This window comes from Fringilla coelebs, assembly GCF_963513975.1.
Source record: "Fringilla coelebs genome assembly, chromosome: 3".
Taxonomy (NCBI): Eukaryota; Metazoa; Chordata; class Aves; order Passeriformes; family Fringillidae; genus Fringilla; species Fringilla coelebs.
The window spans coordinates 95797522-95818638 of NC_140030.1; the positions used below are offsets into that span (position 1 = coordinate 95797522).

The 21117-nt window shown below is 37.6% G+C and overlaps 1 protein-coding gene across 2 annotated transcripts in view; it reads right to left on the reverse strand.

The window, feature by feature from the left end:
• The window catches only part of RAB3GAP2 (RAB3 GTPase activating non-catalytic protein subunit 2), a 43300-nt gene that overhangs the window by 12845 nt on the left and 9338 nt on the right, over positions 1-21117 (reverse strand). For both annotated transcript variants that reach the window (XM_084203100.1, XM_084203099.1), the window contains exons 3-21: positions 18143-18263; positions 16582-16663; positions 14659-14706; positions 14480-14555; positions 14233-14334; positions 13076-13175; positions 11292-11390; positions 10320-10468; positions 9316-9395; positions 9127-9216; positions 7938-8077; positions 7091-7307; positions 6641-6784; positions 6300-6382; positions 5920-5984; positions 5438-5528; positions 3528-3655; positions 2610-2823; positions 222-319 (exon numbers count right to left, since the gene is read on the reverse strand). In XM_084203100.1, the coding sequence (XP_084059226.1) occupies positions 222-319; positions 2610-2823; positions 3528-3655; positions 5438-5528; positions 5920-5984; positions 6300-6382; positions 6641-6784; positions 7091-7307; positions 7938-8077; positions 9127-9216; positions 9316-9395; positions 10320-10468; positions 11292-11390; positions 13076-13175; positions 14233-14334; positions 14480-14555; positions 14659-14706; positions 16582-16663; positions 18143-18263 (2127 nt within the window). The remainder of the gene's footprint in view (positions 1-221; positions 320-2609; positions 2824-3527; positions 3656-5437; positions 5529-5919; positions 5985-6299; positions 6383-6640; positions 6785-7090; positions 7308-7937; positions 8078-9126; positions 9217-9315; positions 9396-10319; positions 10469-11291; positions 11391-13075; positions 13176-14232; positions 14335-14479; positions 14556-14658; positions 14707-16581; positions 16664-18142; positions 18264-21117) is intronic.

Sequence of the window (21117 nt, forward strand, 5' to 3'; positions counted from 1 at the left end):
ACACCCACATTTTCTACTAGAATATTTTCTTTTTTTTTTTTCTTTGATATTGCTTAACTGGGAAATGCAAATATGACTAACTACAGAAGTGAATATGGGGGTATTTGAACACCACCTAACTACAGCACTAATCCAAAAGTAAACATGCAGAAATTTTCCTTTCAATTTTTTGTTTTCATAATACTTAATCAAAGTTTTGAAGCATATAATAAACATCTTACCAACAAGGTTTGTGGGCTAAAACCTGCTGATTCCAGTGCATGGCACATTTCTTCTGTGGAACTCTCCCCACACAAACACTTCCAGAAGAAAAAGCTGCCTGAAGCAAGAATTAGTTGACATTATGAACATTATCTAAAACCACAATCCCTCTCCTCACACTTACACAAAAGGAAATCTATTGATCAGGTCCCAGTGAGCACAATACAAAAGAACAGGTTATATTTGGGATCACCTGGTGCTCACCTGCCTGCCAGCCTAAACCCCAACAGGCTTTTCTGATGCCCAACAAGGGACACAGAGAGTTGAGATAAAGACAGATCTGACCAGAGCATGTTAAAACAAACTTGTCATAAGCATTGATTACATTACTTTAATAGTCAGTGGTCACAATACTGACAGGTTTGCTGCCAGAGCAGCGTGGAGTGTAAATTGCTGTAAATATTCTCTGTTGTGCTCTATCACCCCTGGGAGTTTGGTTTGGCTTATCAATACTGTGTAACGCTGGCTCATGGCACGATAAAAATCTCTGTCGTGACACTGAGCTGCCTTCGGCCACCGGCTCCGGCCCTCGGGCGCCGTGCAGTGGGAAGGATTCGCAATTACACCTTTGCTCCTCCAAGGGCCCATGCAGAGGGAAACGCCTTCCTCCACCTGAATTGCAATCATTCTGCTCAACACTGCTCGGTATCGTCAGAGAGAAGAGAAGGCCTCTGGATCCCATGGCAAAGTGACACGTAGTGTGGCTACTCTGAGCCCAGCAACCTGCACTGCGGCTGAGCTACAGAAACAACCTGACACTGAAGTCACTGACAACTCTATACAGGAAGAAACACTGGAAGTGAAAGTGAGCTCACTCAGTAGGAAGAACAGGAGAAGGAGATGGATGAGGGAGGCTACTCCAAAGTAGGGCCAGCATGAGAGAGTAGAATGAGGTGTTCACTACTCAGGTAAGAAGAAGAGAAGAACTGATAAACAAGGCAGTAATCAAAAAATCTCTATTCCTGAGGGAGCTGCAAGTTATCCATGAAGATTTCAGCCAAAATCCAGGTGAGTAGGCTGTTATTCAGCTGTTCTTATGTTGGGGTAACAGGGCCAATAGCCTGAAATCAGAGGGTAAGGAAGCCAAAGAGCTGGGATCCCTTTCTAGAGAAGAGGGCATTGACAACAGAATTGGAAAAGGGGCACAAATCCTCAGCCTCTAGAGGCAACTGCTCCCAGGTGTAAAGGGAAGGAATCCTTTTAAGGAATGCATTACACATCTCCCAGGCAAGCGGTCTGATCCAGTCTGTACAGAACAGGCTGAAGCCACCCTTTGGAAAGACTGAAAGATGCAATGGGCCTCTAAAGGGTATATGGAATGCAGTGGGTGCTAAGACATTCTAACATTGGGATACAGAGGTAGCTATGGTCACTTGGTTGATCAGCACTACGGGATCTGCCAATCAAACTGCTCCTGCCCAATCAAAACTCTATTGTACAATAGAAAGGGATAAAAATACACTGGAGAAGAGAGTTTATGGGGCTTCTCTCTCCCATTTGTGGAACTGCTTTTGCTAAAGGACCTGGATGCACATGGGGAAGTCTGATGTGTACCTCAAGGGGATTTGATTCTGGATGAGAACACACAATGACTTGAATTGTATGTTAATTGCTATATAATACTGTATGGCATCACTACTATGGATTGTATGTCATCACTACTATGCTATCTGCCGTATCAACGGTATTACAACAAAAATTACCAAGATTAATGACAATTTAATTCTGATGAATCTGCCAAAGTGCAGTGATGCCATAACATGACAAGCACAGCAGTGATGGAACCAGAACTGGTTTCAGCATGAAATAATCCAACACCACACACCACCTCTGCCCTAGAAGACAACTACGACAGATGGAGCCCACAGCCATGGACTAAATGAAATCCCTGAAGATTTTAGAGGGACCTTATTGAAAATCTCAACTCCACAAATTAGGGCTCCTTTTTGCCTCACCTAACAGCCTTGTGCCGCCTCTGGTCAGCTCCCTCATCTCTGAGGCTAAAGTCAGTCCTGCCATTAACTCAATTCTTAGAGTGCTGAGAACATGAAAGAAGCAGCAGGGTAGAGCTGCTCTGCGAAGTATCCAGTTACCACTGCCCAATTTAGTGGTGTTAATAAACGATTGAACAGTGGTTACATGGCTTTAGGGTAATTGTATCCACAGATGCAGTCAACTTGTATTAATAACCATTCATGTAAAAGACTTGTCCTCCAGCTAAAGGTAAGCATCTGAAAGAAGCAGTTGCACACTACTTCATTGCTACGGCCTCAAATTAGGGCTAAAATATTTATACCATCTTAGATTAAAATCAGTCTGAGTAATGTAAAGAGCTCAACAGCTCTTACCTAAAGCCACATATTCTCCATCTTCCATATTTTTTACAATAATCACATCCTTTTCATATTCTAGATATTCTAAGAATATTTTCACAGACAACATGTCATCCTTCTCATCAGTCAACTGAGTGGTAGTTTGAGTATTTTCTTTCTTGTAGTTCTCCAGTAAAGTTTCAAGCCTATGAAGATCTTTTTCTTCAAGTCGAAGCAGTTTAGCCAAGTCCTTAAAAGCAAAAGCAAAAAAAAAAAATCTCATCTCAGAAAAGACTTATACAAGCAGATAGTTTTCAAAACAGAGTAAAAATGAAAAAAAAGCCAGAAGAGTCCAAATATCAAAATATTCCATTTCTAACATTAAAAACATCTTTGAGAAGGGCTAAAATAATCTCCAAATCAGTTATTCACATTGCTCAAACAAAGAGCTTGTCTAGCTTCCTTTCTAAGGACCAGAACAGATGCATTTCCCATTTTTAGATTCTGCCCATAGCGTAACAATCGTCCATCAAGTAAACAAGCCTATAAAATACTAGTATGGTTTTGTAAATACATAAGCAGCTTTACAAAAGCAAGACAAATTATGCAAGCATCAAAATTTTTAACTTCTACAGGTCCCAAAATATCCCTCCAAAACCAAAGTGAAGAACACACCATGCACCAGTTCTTTGAATAAAAAACTGAGAACAGGACACTATGGTTTTATTTTCACTTGTATCTCAACTTTGTGTCTCCTAAAGAATATTAGGTAGATAAATTACCAGACACTTGTACGAGGCTGGAGGGAAGGTATTACAAGTAATTACCTCAATAAAAGCTGCAGCACAAGAAGGGGAACTTGTTTACCTACTTTATCTGAGGCTTTGAAAACATGTTCTTATGCTTAAATCATCACATGAATTTAAAAGACAACTGATTTTTCAATTTACTCACATTATCTGAAGGTGAAGTCTCTTTCTGTATGCTCTGGGAATTTAGTTTGCTAACCAGTTCATAAAGATGTAATAGCTTTAACTTGTTTGCACAGAACTGCAGCAGTCCTTCGTCCACACACTCCAGCTCTGAGGAGAAATAAAACTGCACTTGAACTTGAACATACAGCCTGGAATAGTGAAACACACACACACAGAACTGGAGGATTTCTGAAACTCACTGTAATTTTTTGATGCACTGCTGTTTGCAAGCATTACATTCAATTCAGAGCAGCATAAAATAAGAATTATTTTTACAAGAGGTATTAAAGAAAGCTATGAAGCTTGTTTTAAAACTGCAGGCTGACAACGTAAAACTGAAAAAAGACAAATCTATTATCTGCTGGCTTAAGGCCAAACCACAGACTGTCAAAAACTGAAATACAGTTCCAGTTTTCTTTCATCAAGAATAACAAACTATAATGTTTTAGCCATTCTGACACTTTAAGCATATTCCTCTCATCTGAAGAAGGCTCGATAACTACTGACATGAATTCAATTTCACCTCAGCAAGACACTGCCTTCTGTATTTTTGAAATCTTAGTCTCAGAAATTTCATGTATCTATTGACATTCAAATTACTGTAACAATTAAAGCAAACAACATAAAAAACTAAGGCCGACATGTCCAAAAAAAGGTCTTTTATTTCAGCTTATTAGTCTCAAAAGAAAGCCTTCCTGAGAGAGTGTAAAATGACCTTTCTATACACAAGATTCCACTGAATACATACTTTTCACCTGAAGCTGCATCTAAACATGATTTTCATTTACAAACCCTCAAATACTTTTGATACATTGCTATTAAAATCCTACCAAAAAAAGAGAAAAACACAGAGTTTGTCACAGAACCACTTGACCTTGAATTCACAACCACAGCATTTACAGAGCCCAGGATCTGCTTCATATTATCTTTTACCTACTAGACAGAAGTGGAGAAATATAACACTACTCTTATGAAATTAGAAGGCTGGAATATCAGTCAAGTTTGCTGTATATTGTGACCCTGGGGAAATAATGTTATGTTTGACAAGAGATTAATGATGAAAAATCCACAAACACACAGCCCTTAGGAAATATACTACCCTGTCATCCTCTCTTCAGAATTAAAAGTCATGTTTCTGTTTTCCTTTGGATGTTTTAGGAGTTCTAAAAGAAATGGATAATACTATTGATTTAGAATGAGGCAGAGAATTTAGGTAGAAAACTGCATGTGTGAAGGTCTCAATCTCCTCTATGTTCTTCAAGAAAACCATAAAAAGAAACTACCACTGATAGAAATGAAGGAGAGATTTCTCTGATTTTCAGCAACAAGATTTTGAATTGGCAATGGCATTTCCTGACAAAAGCTCTGAAATTCCCATCAAAACATGAAGTATTTGGTAAATTTCAGCAAAGTTTACCAAAAAAAGATACTAGTTGTGGTCACAGCTCAGATTCTCAGTGATTTTGTGCTTGAAGTACATTAAAATTCACAGATCATGCCACATTTTCACTTCCTTCTTTGGAGAGAGAATAAATTAAAACATTCAGAGGCAAAAGCCTATGAACCTTCTTTCTAAAGGATGCTTTTACAGGACACAAGTACCCAGACCAGTTTTGTTGAGTTTGTTTTGTTGGTTTTTAAAAAAAATATAATCATAAGTTACTAGGCACCCAGCAAGCTTAGCCAAACATACTTAGCAGCAAGCTATTTGTAGTCTGCATTAAATAAAGGCATAGAAAAGCAACATCCTGTGATATTTAGCACTGAAACTAAACAGACCAAGACTGGTCTCCCTGTGGAACAGAACATTTCTATAATAGTAATAGGCTTACAGCACTGCAGACAAAGTGCAAATACCTCTCTATATTTGCAAAATAAATATCCACCTACCCTGTTTTTTTAAATTATCCATTAATGTCTGAGTGATGCTTGTGAGAGATGAAAGTGGCACACGTTCACTTGTCAATATACTTTCTAAAGCCTGTTAAGCAGATTTTCAAGAGAATTAAACATTCACTTAATCTCATTGTAAAAACATGCAAGCTAAGCCAACAATAGCACAACTTCGAGCACAATTTTTCATCTGTATTTCACCTTCCCATATACTTGTGGCATAATTTGTTCCTACAGAAAGGTCTTCTCTCTTATTATTTACAGACAATAATGGGTGGGTAATGACAAGTCAAAGTTAATTCTAGTCAATATGTTGTAAAAAAACTACTCAGCAAAAACACACAGAAACCCTAAACAGCTCAATTATTTGCTTCAAGTAATTCTAGGGGGTTAAAAAACCCCAATTTATTTTGAAATATTTAGCACTCTGACAATGCAGTACTATTTTTCTAATATTAAAGTATACGCTAAAGGTTCACCTGTTTTTTTGTAGCAGGATATTTGATATCAAGTATTAATTCCTTTGCTTCAGCTTCAATTAAATCTGCAAATAAAGACAATCACAATTTAAATTCATATTTCTCAGATGCCTTCTGAAGAGCAAGCAAACCGGCATAACGGTTAAGGTGCCTGTGGGTTTATGACAAAGATGAAGACACTGTTGCAAAAGCTGTCAAACTACGCTTGAGGAAAATGAAACAAAATAACAGAAATCTCAAGCTAATTAAAGATCATAGCTCATAGCACATAGGGCTGTCAGAATGCACCACAATTGTACTTGTGGTTGCATACTTACAACACAGATAATCCAAGAACTCTTTGAAAACACAATCTTAAGAAATTATACAAGAGAACCTACCTGGATCTGAGGTTTTAGCTTTGAGTAAAGCATTTAACTTCTTCACTAGATGCATATCTTTTGCTCGTTCACTCTTTTTATCACTGAAGGAAAATAATTTTTAATTGTATGAGTGAAGAGAACTAAAAGTAATAACTCAATAAAATTGTGGTTTTTTAAATTATTTATGCTACTTTAAGGTAACATCCCGATAAATAAAATCCTGTTAATCCATACAAACCAATGAGATTATTACAGAGTACTATTCAGCTTGAAAAGGAACACCAGAATTGCTGTCTCCAACTGTTTCCAAAAGCAATAATGAAATTAATTTACTTATATAGAACATAAAAAGTTCTTACCTCAGTGATAAATGGAAAGGTACATGGACAGTTTTTACACTTCCAGAGACTGGATCAACGAGGCAGATCTGGTAAGTCTGGGGCTGCCATCCCTGACTGGTCACATTGTTTAGACCCATTATTTTATAACCAGGATACAACAACCTGATATTAAAAAAAAATGGCCAAAATCAGCAACCTTTCCTGTCCACAAACAAAATAAAGAGGCAGTAAGTTTTATGAAGCTAAGGTTTAAGAACTGCAAAACACCTTCATCAGAAAAGACTGTAAATGAAAGATGAAATACAAGAATATATTCCCACCTCTAGTACAACAAGCTGCATTCAGTGGAAACACTGGGCAGCACAGGAAGTTCTTGCCAGCACCACTAACACTTTTACCCTGGCATAGCCATATATCACTTAATTGCAGCAGCACAACTACCATGCCTACCTGCTACCTGCTTCTTACCTGCAGTATTTCCCCACATTGAAGGCTCCAACCCGAGGTCCTTGTTGCGTGCTCCACACTTCCAGAATGCCTCTTCTTGGAGCATAGATCACAAGGAACTGAGCTACCCTGCTTGGACCCTGTGCATTGCCAAAAGGAGAAGAATCCATCTTCTCAGTTTCCCTTTCCTGAAGGTCCTCCACAGTCTGTATCCAACCAACCTCTGCATCACGGTATCCTTTGTAAGAGAAGACAGAAGTGTGCAGAAATTAATACAGGATTAGTGCATCAAGCTGTAATCTTAAGTTTTGTTTCAAATTGTGCAACTCCTGACTCCTGTAAAGAACTCCGGTCCATTGACTTGGAACAGGGCCCACCAGAGAGTGGCCAAACATAGCTCTTGGCAAAGCTCTGGGGAGGAACAAATTCTTCAGAAGAAGATATAAAAAACCCCCAAAACTCATCATGTCAGTACTCGGGACATTAAACTAATGCAAGACATTGAGGAGTCCCTTGTTGTGCAGACATCATGATGAAATGAGAATCTAACAAGCTGTATGTCTTCTTACCGATTTTTCAAAGTTTACCTTCTCAGCAGAATTAAAAAGGGTACTAGAGCTTATCAACAGAGAGAACCTTGAAGAGAGCTAAAGCTCTTCCAAAAAAAAACATAAACCAAACAGACCAAATTTTAACTGTATATACCCTTATGGGGTATTTAACTGTAAATACCCTTATGGACTTTATATTACACCTGACTGGCTTGTGATGAAGCAATGTACTAAAATTCTTGTAATTCTAAGTCTGAACATAAGATGCTCCAGTGTTTTGAAGAATATTATTTGCTATACTAATATCACTACCATACCTTTCCACATGCGAACTGCGAGTCCTCTAGTAACATCCAGCAAAATAACCCTTCCAAATTCATCTGTTACTGCTGCCAAAGTGTTACATGGAGAAAGACATATCCTTTCACCATGGCGCCGGGAGTCAGGAAGTCCAAACCTAAAAAAGATAATAATGAAGCAAAGCCACTAGACTCATCCTTTTCTTTAGAAATAGTTAGATTTTCTTCTGAGGATTAAGACTTCTTTTTTTAATGTAACAGAAGGTATGGATAAAATTACAAGCAAATCATGAAAAAACTTCTTGTTCTGTGACCTAGGTTACAATACAAAGATGCATTCTATTGCCATCCATGAGAGCTGTTGAAACCAGGAGGGGCATTGTGTTTTCCTTATCTCCTGTTCACGGGCCCATCAGCGCCTTGCCGCGTGACTCAGAGATAACTCCCTCCGGGAGCCATTTCTGTCTAAGGGACCCACCACAGGACTCATAAATGATAACAGCCCATTGTGAGATGCTCCACCCAGGGGGGAGGAGCTAAACATCCCTACCTGGATATAATCTGGGATTTAGGACAAAACAAGCAGTCTTTGCACTGGATTTCCAGAGGTGCAGCCATCTTTTCCACTGGGTCTTCAGAGGAAGACTACACCCTTTCTATAGGATCACTGCTCCAACAGAACCACATCTGCCACTCCAGGAGGACTGCAGCCACCAATCCAACTGGACTGCTACCAACACCCTGACCAACAGGGTGTCAGCTTGTGTTCTGACTCTGTCAGTGGTTTTCTTCTTTTGTATTACTGCATGTATTTTGGCTTTTCTTTTCCCTTTTCCTAATAAATTGTATTTCTGACTTGGAGTCTTTCCTTGGTTTTGCTTTCAAACCAGAACATTCTGTTTACCAAGATATATCATAGCTCTGCCTAAGTCCTACTGAAAAAGCAAAGTTCAAAAAGTAGGAAAAGTGGTTGCCTTGTCATGCAGTGACTGTACAGTAACAATGAACCCATGAAGTGGAAGGGAAAGATGAATAATTATTTGTCCAGAATGATAAACTGAAATGAAACAAAGCTTAAAACAAATGACCCACAAACTACCATTACTGCCTAAAGTCACGTGTTCAATTATACACCGTTCAGATAATTTAAATAATTAAAAACACAAGACATCCAAAGTAACTGACAGTGAAAAAAACCCCAGTTTACCTCACTGCCAATGGGGTAGCAGGTTCCACCTTTGGTTTCTGTTTTTGGACAGGTTCTTCTTCATGTTTACTCTTCCAACCAAGCCAACCACTTGCAACAGAAGAACCGAACAAGAATTACACTAATGGTCCTACAAATATTATGCAACTACAACTAAATATAATTTTTAAAAAATTAAAATTTTATTACCTGGCAGCATTAAATAATGCTGAAGTCAGTTTGCTTGCTACTGCTAAGGCAACATGAGACAACAGAGGCTGTGAGCTACCCTGAAATACAGGAATAAAGTGTTTAGAAAGTCAATAGTCAGCTGTGAATCACCCTGAAATGAAGCAACCAAACCTTTAGAAAGCCGAGAAATAGTTCTTACACTGAATTCAATTAGTTTTTCAGGCCTCCTGTGGACTTTCAGCTCAGAGAACATAGCTTTAAGACTGCAAAATTTAAATTCATTGCCCCCAGAAAAGCCATTCTGACATCTCTACCATTTCAAAATCCTCTGAAAGTCATTGGTAGCTCACTATGTTTGTCTGCAACAGAAGTTAAAAAACCCCTGTGTATCATCTATCACAGAGTGCTGGCTGGTGTATGGCTTTGGCATCCTTGCAAATATCAACCTAAGCAGTTTTTTCACAAACCTCTTGGAAGGCAAGTACAAAAACCAAAATTCAGTTCTAGCATTTAGTATTAACTTTCAATCCTGGTAAGGACAGCATACTCATAGGGTCTGAATATACCGACACAGCTAAACTGACATCCTTTTCCTCCCATAAAATAGAAAATGATGTAAATATGATACAGTTAAGCACAAATTGCAGTTTTCTCCTACAAGAAATCACTACAGTGTACTCAGGTTGTGTTGAATAAAAGGCTAAAGACCTCTAAATATCCATAAAATGCATGTTTACACAAAACCAACATAATTTTTCAAAAACATTAGTTGACAATAAATTAACAAATTTGAAAAAGTTATTTATCACACTCAATTTAAGATAGAAAATAAAATTTCTCAGTAGCAGGAACCCATACTAGACACTACCACCACATCCACTCCAAATCACTCCAGTTCCAGAAGACTGAGAAGGAGAAATGTCAACATAAAAAGAACATAAGAATACTTCAGAAATACTCATACAGAAAAAAAGAAAGACTAATTATTCAAAGTTTCAGTGAGTCAGCTTTGTAGTACATACCTCCAGGGCAAAAAAGAACCCAGTGAAGGGATTGGCTCCAACAGTAACATACTGGGACATGGCAGGTGGACTGTTTTTTATAGCTGCATTATATCCTCCTATATTGGAGGCAGTCTTCATTTGATCAAAAGGACACAGTGTCATGATGCCTAACAAAAACATTAAAGTGAATGTCTTACACATTCAGAACAGAGGCACGCAATTGCTCTAAAAGCATAAATATATTCCTGCCTTCTTGACTGACTAGCCAGCATTCAGGGGGAAGGGAAAAGGAACAGCTTTAACCATAGAAATGCCAAACAACATGGCAGAAATAACCTAACAGACTTGGGTTAACTATAGAGTACACACGGTTCATTCAGAAGAAAAAAAATTCAGCAGAGTTCAGCAGCAAAAATACATCTACCAAACTCACTTCACCTGCCTTGATAGCAGCCTTCTGACCTCTTAGCTGCTTTTGTAGAAAGGGTGGAAGAGAAACTAAGCTTACTACCCCTCAGATATGCCTCTCTGACAAGAACTGAGGCTTCTGCAAATTCCTGAAGGGTAAAAGTCTTTGACAGTCTATCAGTCAATTTGTCCTTTTTGGAAAGGAACCATCTCAAATTTAAATTTCCTTATGTGCTAGACTCAGGAAAGACCCACGCCAGTCTTAACCTGCCTGCCAGACAGTTCTTTCACCTGACAGAAATGGAAATAACTGCATCTGATCTGGCCTCTCTCAGCTGTTTCTTGCCAAGCAACAAAGAACAACACAGTTACGGCTCTAAGAGGGGAGACTCAATCAGACTAGAAAAGAAAATCAAAAATATTTTTGAGAGTGGTTAATCAGATCATTCACTATGATAGCCTTCACTCACTATGTACTACTATCCAACGAGTATCACACTTAGCACTCTCAACCAGAATTTAACTGCACAAAACCATGAATTTCATTTTTTAAAATACTTGAAACTAAACAGAAATGCTTACCTATACTAGCATGGTCAACAATCGTATCCACATCTTGCAAACCCCATTTCTTATAAGCTAATGGTGGAGGCTGAACATTCTCATTGCCAGATGCTGCAGCTGACAAAAGTCAATAAAGCACAAAAAAATTTCTACCCAATCAAAGACAAAGGAATAGCATAACAGAGAGGAAAAAAACACCTGATGCAATCTGAAGACACAAAATAACCTAGTTTTAAGTTAACATGCATTGGAACATCTGTTAAAATGGCCTTTTGAAATACCATCATCAAATTAAAACATTTTTAAAAATTAACTGATGAAAACTGCACATGATATTCCATCATAAATACATTTTGTAATTGTAGATAGTATTTACTAGCTATTATGGTATAATACTTTGAACAATTAAAAAAAAGTTACTACAATTGATTTCTGTGGTTTGGGCATGTTTGAATGGAAACTTTTCCACCCAAGTACATGCAAAGTCAGAACACTCACTAGATATGTAACAGTGGGAGATAAGAACAGTGGTAATACTAAACCAGCGAGTGTCACTTTGAAAATGTCTATTACCCCAAATACAAATGATCAAGAATGAAGGAAGATACAGCACTCCAGCTGCAGATATTGAAACAAGCTTTGAGTCCTTCTCAACACCATCCTTGTGCCATCTATCACATACTACTGTCACATAATTCTCCTCTACCCCCTGGAAACTGAGCTTTGTTTCCAAATTAGAGAATGAACAGGCACTGTACTAAAGGAAAAGGATCTAAGTCTGCACAATCAAACAAGGTATGAAAAGTTCTTAGACATGAACACAAAGAGCAGGGACCACCACTGCCATCATCCCAGCATTATCACTTTCCATAAAGTCTTTCTTGGGAAGAAGAGCATTCCACTGACAGTGACATGCTAAGAAGCACCTCAGCAGTATGCAGTGGCTTAATGCCAATGGGCAGCTGACCACCACACAGCAGCTCACTCACTCCCTCCTAGTGGGATGGGGAAGAGAGTCAGAAGAGTAAAAGTGAGAACACTTGTGGGTTGAGATAAAGACAGCATACAAACAAAGCAAAATAATAAATTTTCTTCACTACTTCACATCAGCAGGCAGGTATTTAGCTACTTCCATGAATGCAGGGCTTTATCACACATACAGTTGCTTGGGAAGTCAAATGCCATAAGTGAAGATTCCCCTTCCTCCTTTTCTTTTCCCAGCTTTTATTTCCAGGACCATCATCATATGGCACAGAATATCTCTTTGGTCAGTTGGGGTCAGCTGTCCCAGCTGTGTCTCTCCCAATTTCTGGGAACCCCCCAGCCTGCTCACTGTCAGTGCAGTGTGAAAAACAAAAAAAGCCTTGACACTGAGTAAGCACTGTTCCACAGCAGCTAAAACATCAGCATGTTTCCATGTTTATCAGTGTTTATCATGTTTATCATGATTTAGCAAATAAACATGTTTAGCATGTTTATCAGTGCTGTTTCCATCGCAAATCCAAAACACAGCCCCATACCAGCTACTAGAAAAAAAAAATTAACTCTATCTCAGCCAAAACCAGTGTACAGTATTATGGTGAGCATGTGGAAGACAGTCAATACTACTAGGACAACTTGGGCTCTGGGAACATTTTCTATAAAGGAAGAAACATCCCTGAAAGCAGTAGGTGTCAATGCATCAATGAACAAGCAAGGAAGATCTAAATTCCCCCTTGATTTTATATTTAATCTAAGTAAATTTCCTAAAATATAAAGAGCTATTAACAGATTGAAAAATAAACATTTCCCCTTACACATACCTCTTGCTACCTGATTGCGACATGCCCGAAGGGACTGGAAGAGGCTGAAGCCATCAATTGTCACAATTGCTGCTGGGTACAAGATACTTAGTTCCTCATTCTGGGGAAAAAATGAGAAAAAGGAGACAAAAAATAGATTACTGCTACTGTTAGACCAGCTTCTTTTCTGGCTTTTTATACTATTAACTACACAAAGATAAAGATTACATCCATAGAGTTCATATCGAACAAGTCACAGGCAACAAAGGCAAAACTACAGAAATTCAGTATTAAACTCTCCCAAAAATTATTTTAGCCACATAGTTTTCTACTCTTTTAATAATGTGTTTGCTTAATATATCTTATGGCTTAGGAAGCAAATACGTAAGTTACAGCAGCTTTTGAAGGTGACAGAAAAACAGGTTCATCTAGAAAGTAAATATCAGTTTTAAGAAGCCAAATTCTGAAACTGGATTAATGCATGCCTGAATTACCACTTGGGCACATAAATGCTCATCTGGTGATACAAATTCAAGAGTCAAATTCCTTAATGCTTCTGTATTTCAAAAGTGATCCCAAAAATGTCACACTAAATCATGTGAGTATTTGTACAAAGAAAACTTGGAAATTCCTGTGATTTTGTTAATTTTCCACATAAAGGTTGCCAACACAGCCAAAAGCAAAGAAAGCTGCCTTCTTTACTAAATAGTCTGAGTTCTGCAGAGTCTTCTCTGCAAGAAATACTCATAATGGCATGCAGGTTCCTAGCCCTATAAATATTTTTTAATTTCTAGCTATCTTCTCTGTGAAATAATTAAGATAAGTTCTTATGAATGAGTATGAATACCTCTTGGCACCTGTCAAGTAACATTTTTTCCCTTCAGCAATGCATTATCATGTTTTTTGCATGGAAATGAATAAACAGAAAATGAATGAAGTATTCCTTTGCAAACAGAGAAAACCAGAAAAAATCTATAGAGCTAATACTCCAAAAGACATTCTGATTCCTCAAACTATACAGGTATGAATACATCTCGAATAAGAAATCAAGGGTCTCTTGTTCTAAGGAATTGTCCATCCCATCAAAAATTGATAAAGGACACAGAGGATTCACAGAGAATGCTCCCTTCCATACCCCATAACACTGGCACTTTGGTTTTGAAATAATCTGACAAAACCTGTTCTGTGACACCAGGATGCCTGGGAATTTCATAGGTTCTGCACTTCAGCTGTAGGACAGGATCTTCATTCAAAAGCTGTGCAAGAAGCAGTACTCCACTCTAGAAAAGAAAGGATAAGAAATATGAACATTTCTGTCCCTTTTCTTGGGGAAGGCAAAAAAGCACGATCTGTAGGGACCAAAGTTTAAAACATCCAGATGTTTATGCCAAGAGCTCCCTTGTCCTGTCCTGTTGAGAAACGCACCTCGGTGTAAAACCGAACGTAGCCAGAGGTGAAGCCAACTACGATGCACGTCCAGTCAGGGCGGCCTGTGGAGCTCCTGTTTCACAAAGATATACTCAAGTTAAAAACAAATCCCATTCTAAGCCACAGACATATAAAAGTGCCATGCAAGGACATTAGTGATGCATATACACCCTTACCTCTTCTGACTTGCCAGTGGAATACACAATACGCTACTCACACATTCACTAGAAACAGAAACACAAAATTAGTGGTGTTCCCTTGTTGTGAAATTTTACTCCACACAAGCGATCTTGCCAGGTCAGCACTTTGAAAGTTTTAATAATTTATTAATGCAGCACACCATATATCAAATTCACAATAAGAATCAAAAAAAGCCCCTTCATTTTAAAGACATTTTCAGTTATTAAGTTCAAGAGTGCCCAAACAGACTTTCTGTACCTTGTTAACGCTGTCTTTCATAAACCACACATTCATTATTCTGTCACTACTGTTCAGCAGATTCAAGCTGAATTTCATGTGCCTAAAGGTAAATTATTTCTTCTGATATAGGCTATGTCATAAAAAACATTTTTTTTAAAAAGAGCTAACTGAACCATGCATATCAAAATAAATTTTTGAAATATGCAATTAGGTAGATTTTATATACACTGCCTTTCAGTGCCGTGTAATTTGAGAGCATTTGAATATGGTCTTCCCAGTTAATGCAATAACTGAGCATGCTCAGTGACAGGCAAAGCATGCAGAAGGCAAGCAGATGAGCAGGTCTCAGTATCTCAATTCAGAAGTTATTTAACTGTTACCATGATGCAAAGTTTTACACTGTCTGGGGAAACAGAAGCAGTAAATAGAATTCAAGACGACATCCCAAACAGCACTTGCAGCATAAATGCCAGCAGTACTGTTTATTATATACATTCCAGGTCACCTCCATTTCCCAGAGTGACTAAATAAGCAGGGTAGACAATTAGAAAAGGAAAGCTTTCTAAATGCAAGGTTGAGATGAGTTGCAATTTCATTACATCCTCAAAGCAACATTAAATATCTGAGTGACATCTCATTCTGTAATAGCAAAGCTTAGCCACCACAGAACATTCTCAGTTGAAGGCAACTTTGGGGAAAGGAAAAAAAAATTACAACCAAAAAACCAACGAAAAACAGTCAAGTCTTACGACAATGGGACAGTAATTAACATATTAACACCTCCACAGAATAATAAATCAAAATGTATTGAACATAAGTGCCCTTATCTAAATAGAGCTAGCTGTTTCATAGGGTAGCATCCCTCAGGGCTATAACAGTAGTAAGAAACAAACTCAAAGAGATTTTTTTTTAATTTTAACAAAAGATGCCAGGGTAATTTCAAATGCATAGCAACAGCAGTTTTATAAAAGGATTGTGATTTTTAGATTGGAGAGAAGCTGAAGTCAACATGGTTGAAGGCATTAGGGAGCATGTTCAAAGACAGACAGCAACTCAAGGCTGCAAATGTAACCAGCAACGTGCAAAATCTCATTCCATGTGGGAGATTCAAAAAAGCATCTGTCTGGTTATTTGAAGATAGATGAAGGAAAAATATTGTATAAATACCAAATGTATGACCAAAGCAAATTTTCCAAGTCCCTAAGTGACTTAGAGCCCAAAACCATATTTTGATCAGAGACTAGACTTCATGCTTGTTTGAATGAGGCTTTGAAAATGAAGAGAAGTATTTCTAGAACAACTTCATACATTTCCAGTTGCAACATCACGTAAGAAAATTTAGTCTTTACTACAAAAGATTTTTCAAAAAATACTTTTTTTCCCTTCTAGAACAAGAACTTATAAAGAGCGTGTCTAAATTATACACAAATACACTGATTTGCAGAGAACCATTCTTTTAATTTGTAAGAACTTATTCTGTGATACCATGCAATACACAGGGGTGACCTTTGCAGATACTGCTTCTCATGAGTCATGTTACTCTATTTGTTTCCAACACTAATATACATAAAACCACACACGCACTCAGATGAAATGAAAAAGAGAACAAGTAAAAAGCAGGTTACTAATTGCTAAACACGAAAATAACATTTTAATCACAGCTGCATTTCAACACTTACCCTTCTTCAACATTCAGAGAGCCACTCCAGCCAACAGCATACTGCATTTCTTCCTTTCCCTTGTCACTGTGCTTCCATTTAGCTGCCATGAAGGACAAAAACACCAGCTATAAAATTCCAATGTTTTGCATCTCACAAAAGTAGTTCTATTTTTATTTTTTCTCTTTGGTACAATACATCCTACTACACTTAGATTAACTGCCAATTACAATCCCTGAAGAGCATAAAAGTAAAAATATATTCTTAGTGACTTTTCTAAAGGACTCATATGCTTTCTTAGAAATTTACATGGAATAAGACACTAAAATTTTGAAACATCTAGTTTTGTTAAAAAATATTAATAGTAATCCATCTAATTTTAAAAGGTTGAATTCAGGAAACAGGGATCCTTAGGAAAGAAGTACTAAGCAAGGAAAAACTTCTGGAACACTACTGACCATGAGCTACAATGAATAGAAAATTTTAACTGCCGAAAAGAACAGAAGTACCCACATAAAATCTGACAATCTTTAATCATTGCCTCATAATTCAAGGTTAGAAGATACCATACTTTGTTATTCACAGGCTGCTGTTACAGCTGGCATTTGTTTGTTGAATCATCTTCCAGGTGTCAATGGACAACCAAAACTAAGTCAGTGTTGTGTGCCATTTGACACCTAAAACCTGAGGCACAGGGACACTTCTGCCCAGTGGGGCACAGTTGTCACTGTAAAGTTCATCAGAGGCAGTTCTCCAGCGATTTAAATCACTTTTTTATGTTTGATCCAATAAGAACTTAATGAGGAGTACTGCTGTTTTTCCAATTTTGATGACAAATTAGCAAGAGCAGGTTTGGAATAGACAGCTTTGCAGGGAATGACAAAGCAGTATGACCACTCAATACAATCTGCCCAACTACGCAAATCTGAGTTTCAACACTATTTTTTGTTTTAAAAATGCCATAATAGTCCCCACATCAGGATGTTTCCCTTCATCTTCGTCATATCACCCACTAGAGCAACCAAAAGACCAGAACCCCAAACAACAGCATATCTATAAACAGCAGTTGGCTGATCAGTGTTCATATATTACTAGTGATACCTTTAAAAATCCCAGAGCCCTACTTTAGAGTAAAATACAAAGCCACCCATTGCTCAAGATGGTATTCAAGAATTTTCTATCAGAGGTGGAATTTCAAGAATATTCACATTAATACTCCCTTCCAAGAGGGACACTGGCTTAGGTAATTTTTTAAGGGAAAAGAAAAATAAGGTCAGCATTTTCTAATGGCTAAAACTGAGAAAAATTAATGTCTCTGAGCATTTTAAAACAATTGGGTAGTTATAACATGTATGCATTTTATGTGACAAACCAGCTTCCACAGATCAGAAGCTGAGAAGTAAAGACAAAGCAACTTACTTGACAAGCAGCACCTAGAAAATGCATTAAGTGTACTATAAAACACTTCAAAATTCTTGAAGGTATGACTTGGGGGATAAACAGAAGGGAGTGGGGCAAACAAATCTTGCTTTGGTTACTATAAATTGTCCTAGCATAAACACTCAGTGGAATGGATACTTACGCACTAAAAAGACTGCTTTCTGTTCATTAGCTATTACCATCAGGTCATTGGTTGGTGACAAGGACAACACACAGTCCTGAAGCCAGTAATTTCGCTGGTTCTTGGAAGATTCCTCTTCTTCCTACAGGTAAAGCTTTAGTCAATGGATGCAACAATTGTTAGACACAGCAGAACTTGCAAGACCAATGAGAACAATCTGGCTTGCCCTCCACAGTAGTGCTGAATGGACCTTTTATTACTGACCACATCACTTCAGCTCCAACTTGCATGAAAAGCCCTGAGAAATGCATCAGCCTTGCACTGATTCTGTGTGTTTACAAAACAGAAAACAAAGAAGTACTAATCACTAGCTCATCTCCTTTTAAAGAGACACTAGGAGAATGAGATCTAAAGTTCTAAAATCATTGGTTAGAAAGTGGAGAGAATCTCTTTAGTTATTCTCATTACAATCCATACTCAAAATGAAGAATTTGTCCAAGCTCATACATTGACCAGCATTAAGCAAATACATGCACATATGAAGAAGGTAACTACACTGGTATTCACATGCCACCAGGTATCAGAGTAACTCCACAAGGAAACAATTCCAAACTAAATGGTGACAAGTTTTAAGGGTATCAAGATGGGCAAGTAAAAATTTAGATACCATGCTCATGTATAAGAGCAAAAAAATGATATCTTTTTTCCGTGGGGCAACAAGCCAAATATTTTATTGTGGCACAAACAAAGTAGCTCCTGCTAATCATAGTTCAAAGTCAGGAAGTAACAGCCTTGGAGTGAACTCCTGAAAAGTCTCAAAGTTGATACTCCTGGTTAGTTAGATTCATCCTCTTATCCAATCACAACAACACGCATTTCCTTGTCCACAGATTTCCCTTCCACTTCCAAATCCAACCCTACCTCCTCCTAGTTCTGTAAAATATTATTCCATCCTCTAATATCTCAAAGCAGATATGCACAAATAAAAAAACCAGCAACTTCAGTGTGATCATTTTCTGGTTCGTTCTATTTATTCTGTTACAGAAAAGTTCCAACTGCTTGAAAATCTGCCAGTTTACTCCCAGCAGAAAAATAAACACCAAACTGTAGGAAGAATTTGCATATCATGCTCTTAATCAGCTATTCATTGTATTTATTTCCTTGCATAAGCTTGTACCATAAAAATGGTTACTGCGCACACAGAAATACACTGTGTATCCATGATAAAATCTATATTAGCACACTACAAAAATTGTTACCTACTGCTGTCCACACTATCTCCTAATTTGCGTAAGAGAACCTGTTTTCATGTGATTTCTGTCTGTTGATGGACCCCAAATTCTTTAGCAACAATTTCCCCCTATTTACTGGCATTTTTCAAGACTTTACAAAAAGGCAGTGAAGTTATCTGAGATACTAGTGACAATTTTAACTCCTCATGGCCGAAATAAATATGTCATGTGCAAAAACACATAAGCAAAAGCTAAAGAAAAGCCTTGTAATAATTTTTAATGTCATGGTTTTTAGACTGAAGAAAAAGAAATTAAAGGCTTATTGGAAGATTAAAAGGAATTACAATACTATTTCAGGCAGAAAATTTAAAATTATCTGTAAGTATGAACAAAGAACTTGAAATGCAAAGACATAAAACATCCTATCCCATATTACCTACTAAAACATGCTAAGGGTTAAAACAGGAAAGGCCCTGAACTTGTCAAACTTAAAGGTGAAAGACAGAATTATCAAAATCTACATTTAAGAAAAGACATCATCATTCCTACAAAACAACTAATCAGATCCCTTAAAAGAACACCTTACAAAAAAACAGAACTTTTTTTAATTTTCTATGCCTTCTCAGAAATTGCTATGTTCCGTGAAATAGATACTTGTCCAGGGCAAAGTAATTCCAAGAAACAATTAATCTTTCACCAACTATATAATGCAAATCAAGAGTTAAAAGCTTAAAGAAGGGAATTGATTGTTATATTTTACTAATAATTCTCATGCATTTTGCTGTGTGTTCAGACACACAGCTCTATTTATAAATACTCCTGTATTTATTTGCTCCTACACACAACAACCTCTTTGCTGTGTATGATAGCAAACCCCTTCTGAAGTTTGGCCTGGAATCACTGGTAACTTTAGAGGAAAATTTGCAAGTAGAGGATGCAAGAAAGATGCAAACCACCTGGTAGAAAAGTGTCACATGTTAAAGAAAAGAGTGAAAAATGGAACCATTTCAATTTAGAAATGCCTGCTGTTTCTATCAAATTACAACAAAAGTAGAAAACCAAGTATTTGTTCCACTCATTCACGAAGTTATAAACATTACAGCATATCTAAAAAAAGATGTGGCCTGAGAAACACACTCATTTCATGACAATTATAGTGCAGCTGAGTACCCATCCTATTTAAAAGGTTTTATACCCTGTCATTCCTGACAGTGTCAGTGATTCATCCCTGGGAGACATCATGCTCATTTCAATTTGTCTGTCACCTCAACTGAAAAATCTGTTTCTCTGCTGAATAGTCACAAGGATACTGTCCAACAGCTTGGGCATCCTGCCTACACACTGAGAAAAAGACAGCAGATAAAGGGATTGTTAGCAAGGTGAGGTCTGGATTCCTCAGAGCTCTTAGAGGGAATTAATCGAGTTGAATGAATCACCTGTTGAGATGATTCATTCAGGTGCACAGGATTTCTACAAGCAGCCTCACTGACATCTCATCAAGTCAGCTGGCAGTTGGAAGGCTCAGCTTTACAAACAATTAACAGACCAGCTCTGCTACTCTCAGTAGAACGAGTTGTGCAGAGGAATGTTTTTCCCCCTTTAAAGAGCAACTGTGCTGTTCCATCCCACAAAGGTAGTTTAAACCCTTCTGCAGCACCATCCACACAACACAACACAAAAGGAGCACTGGTGATCCTTAGGAGGATGTCTATGCCAGTAATTCATTATTTAAGATTTTTTGATTTAAATTAATTCATTATTCAC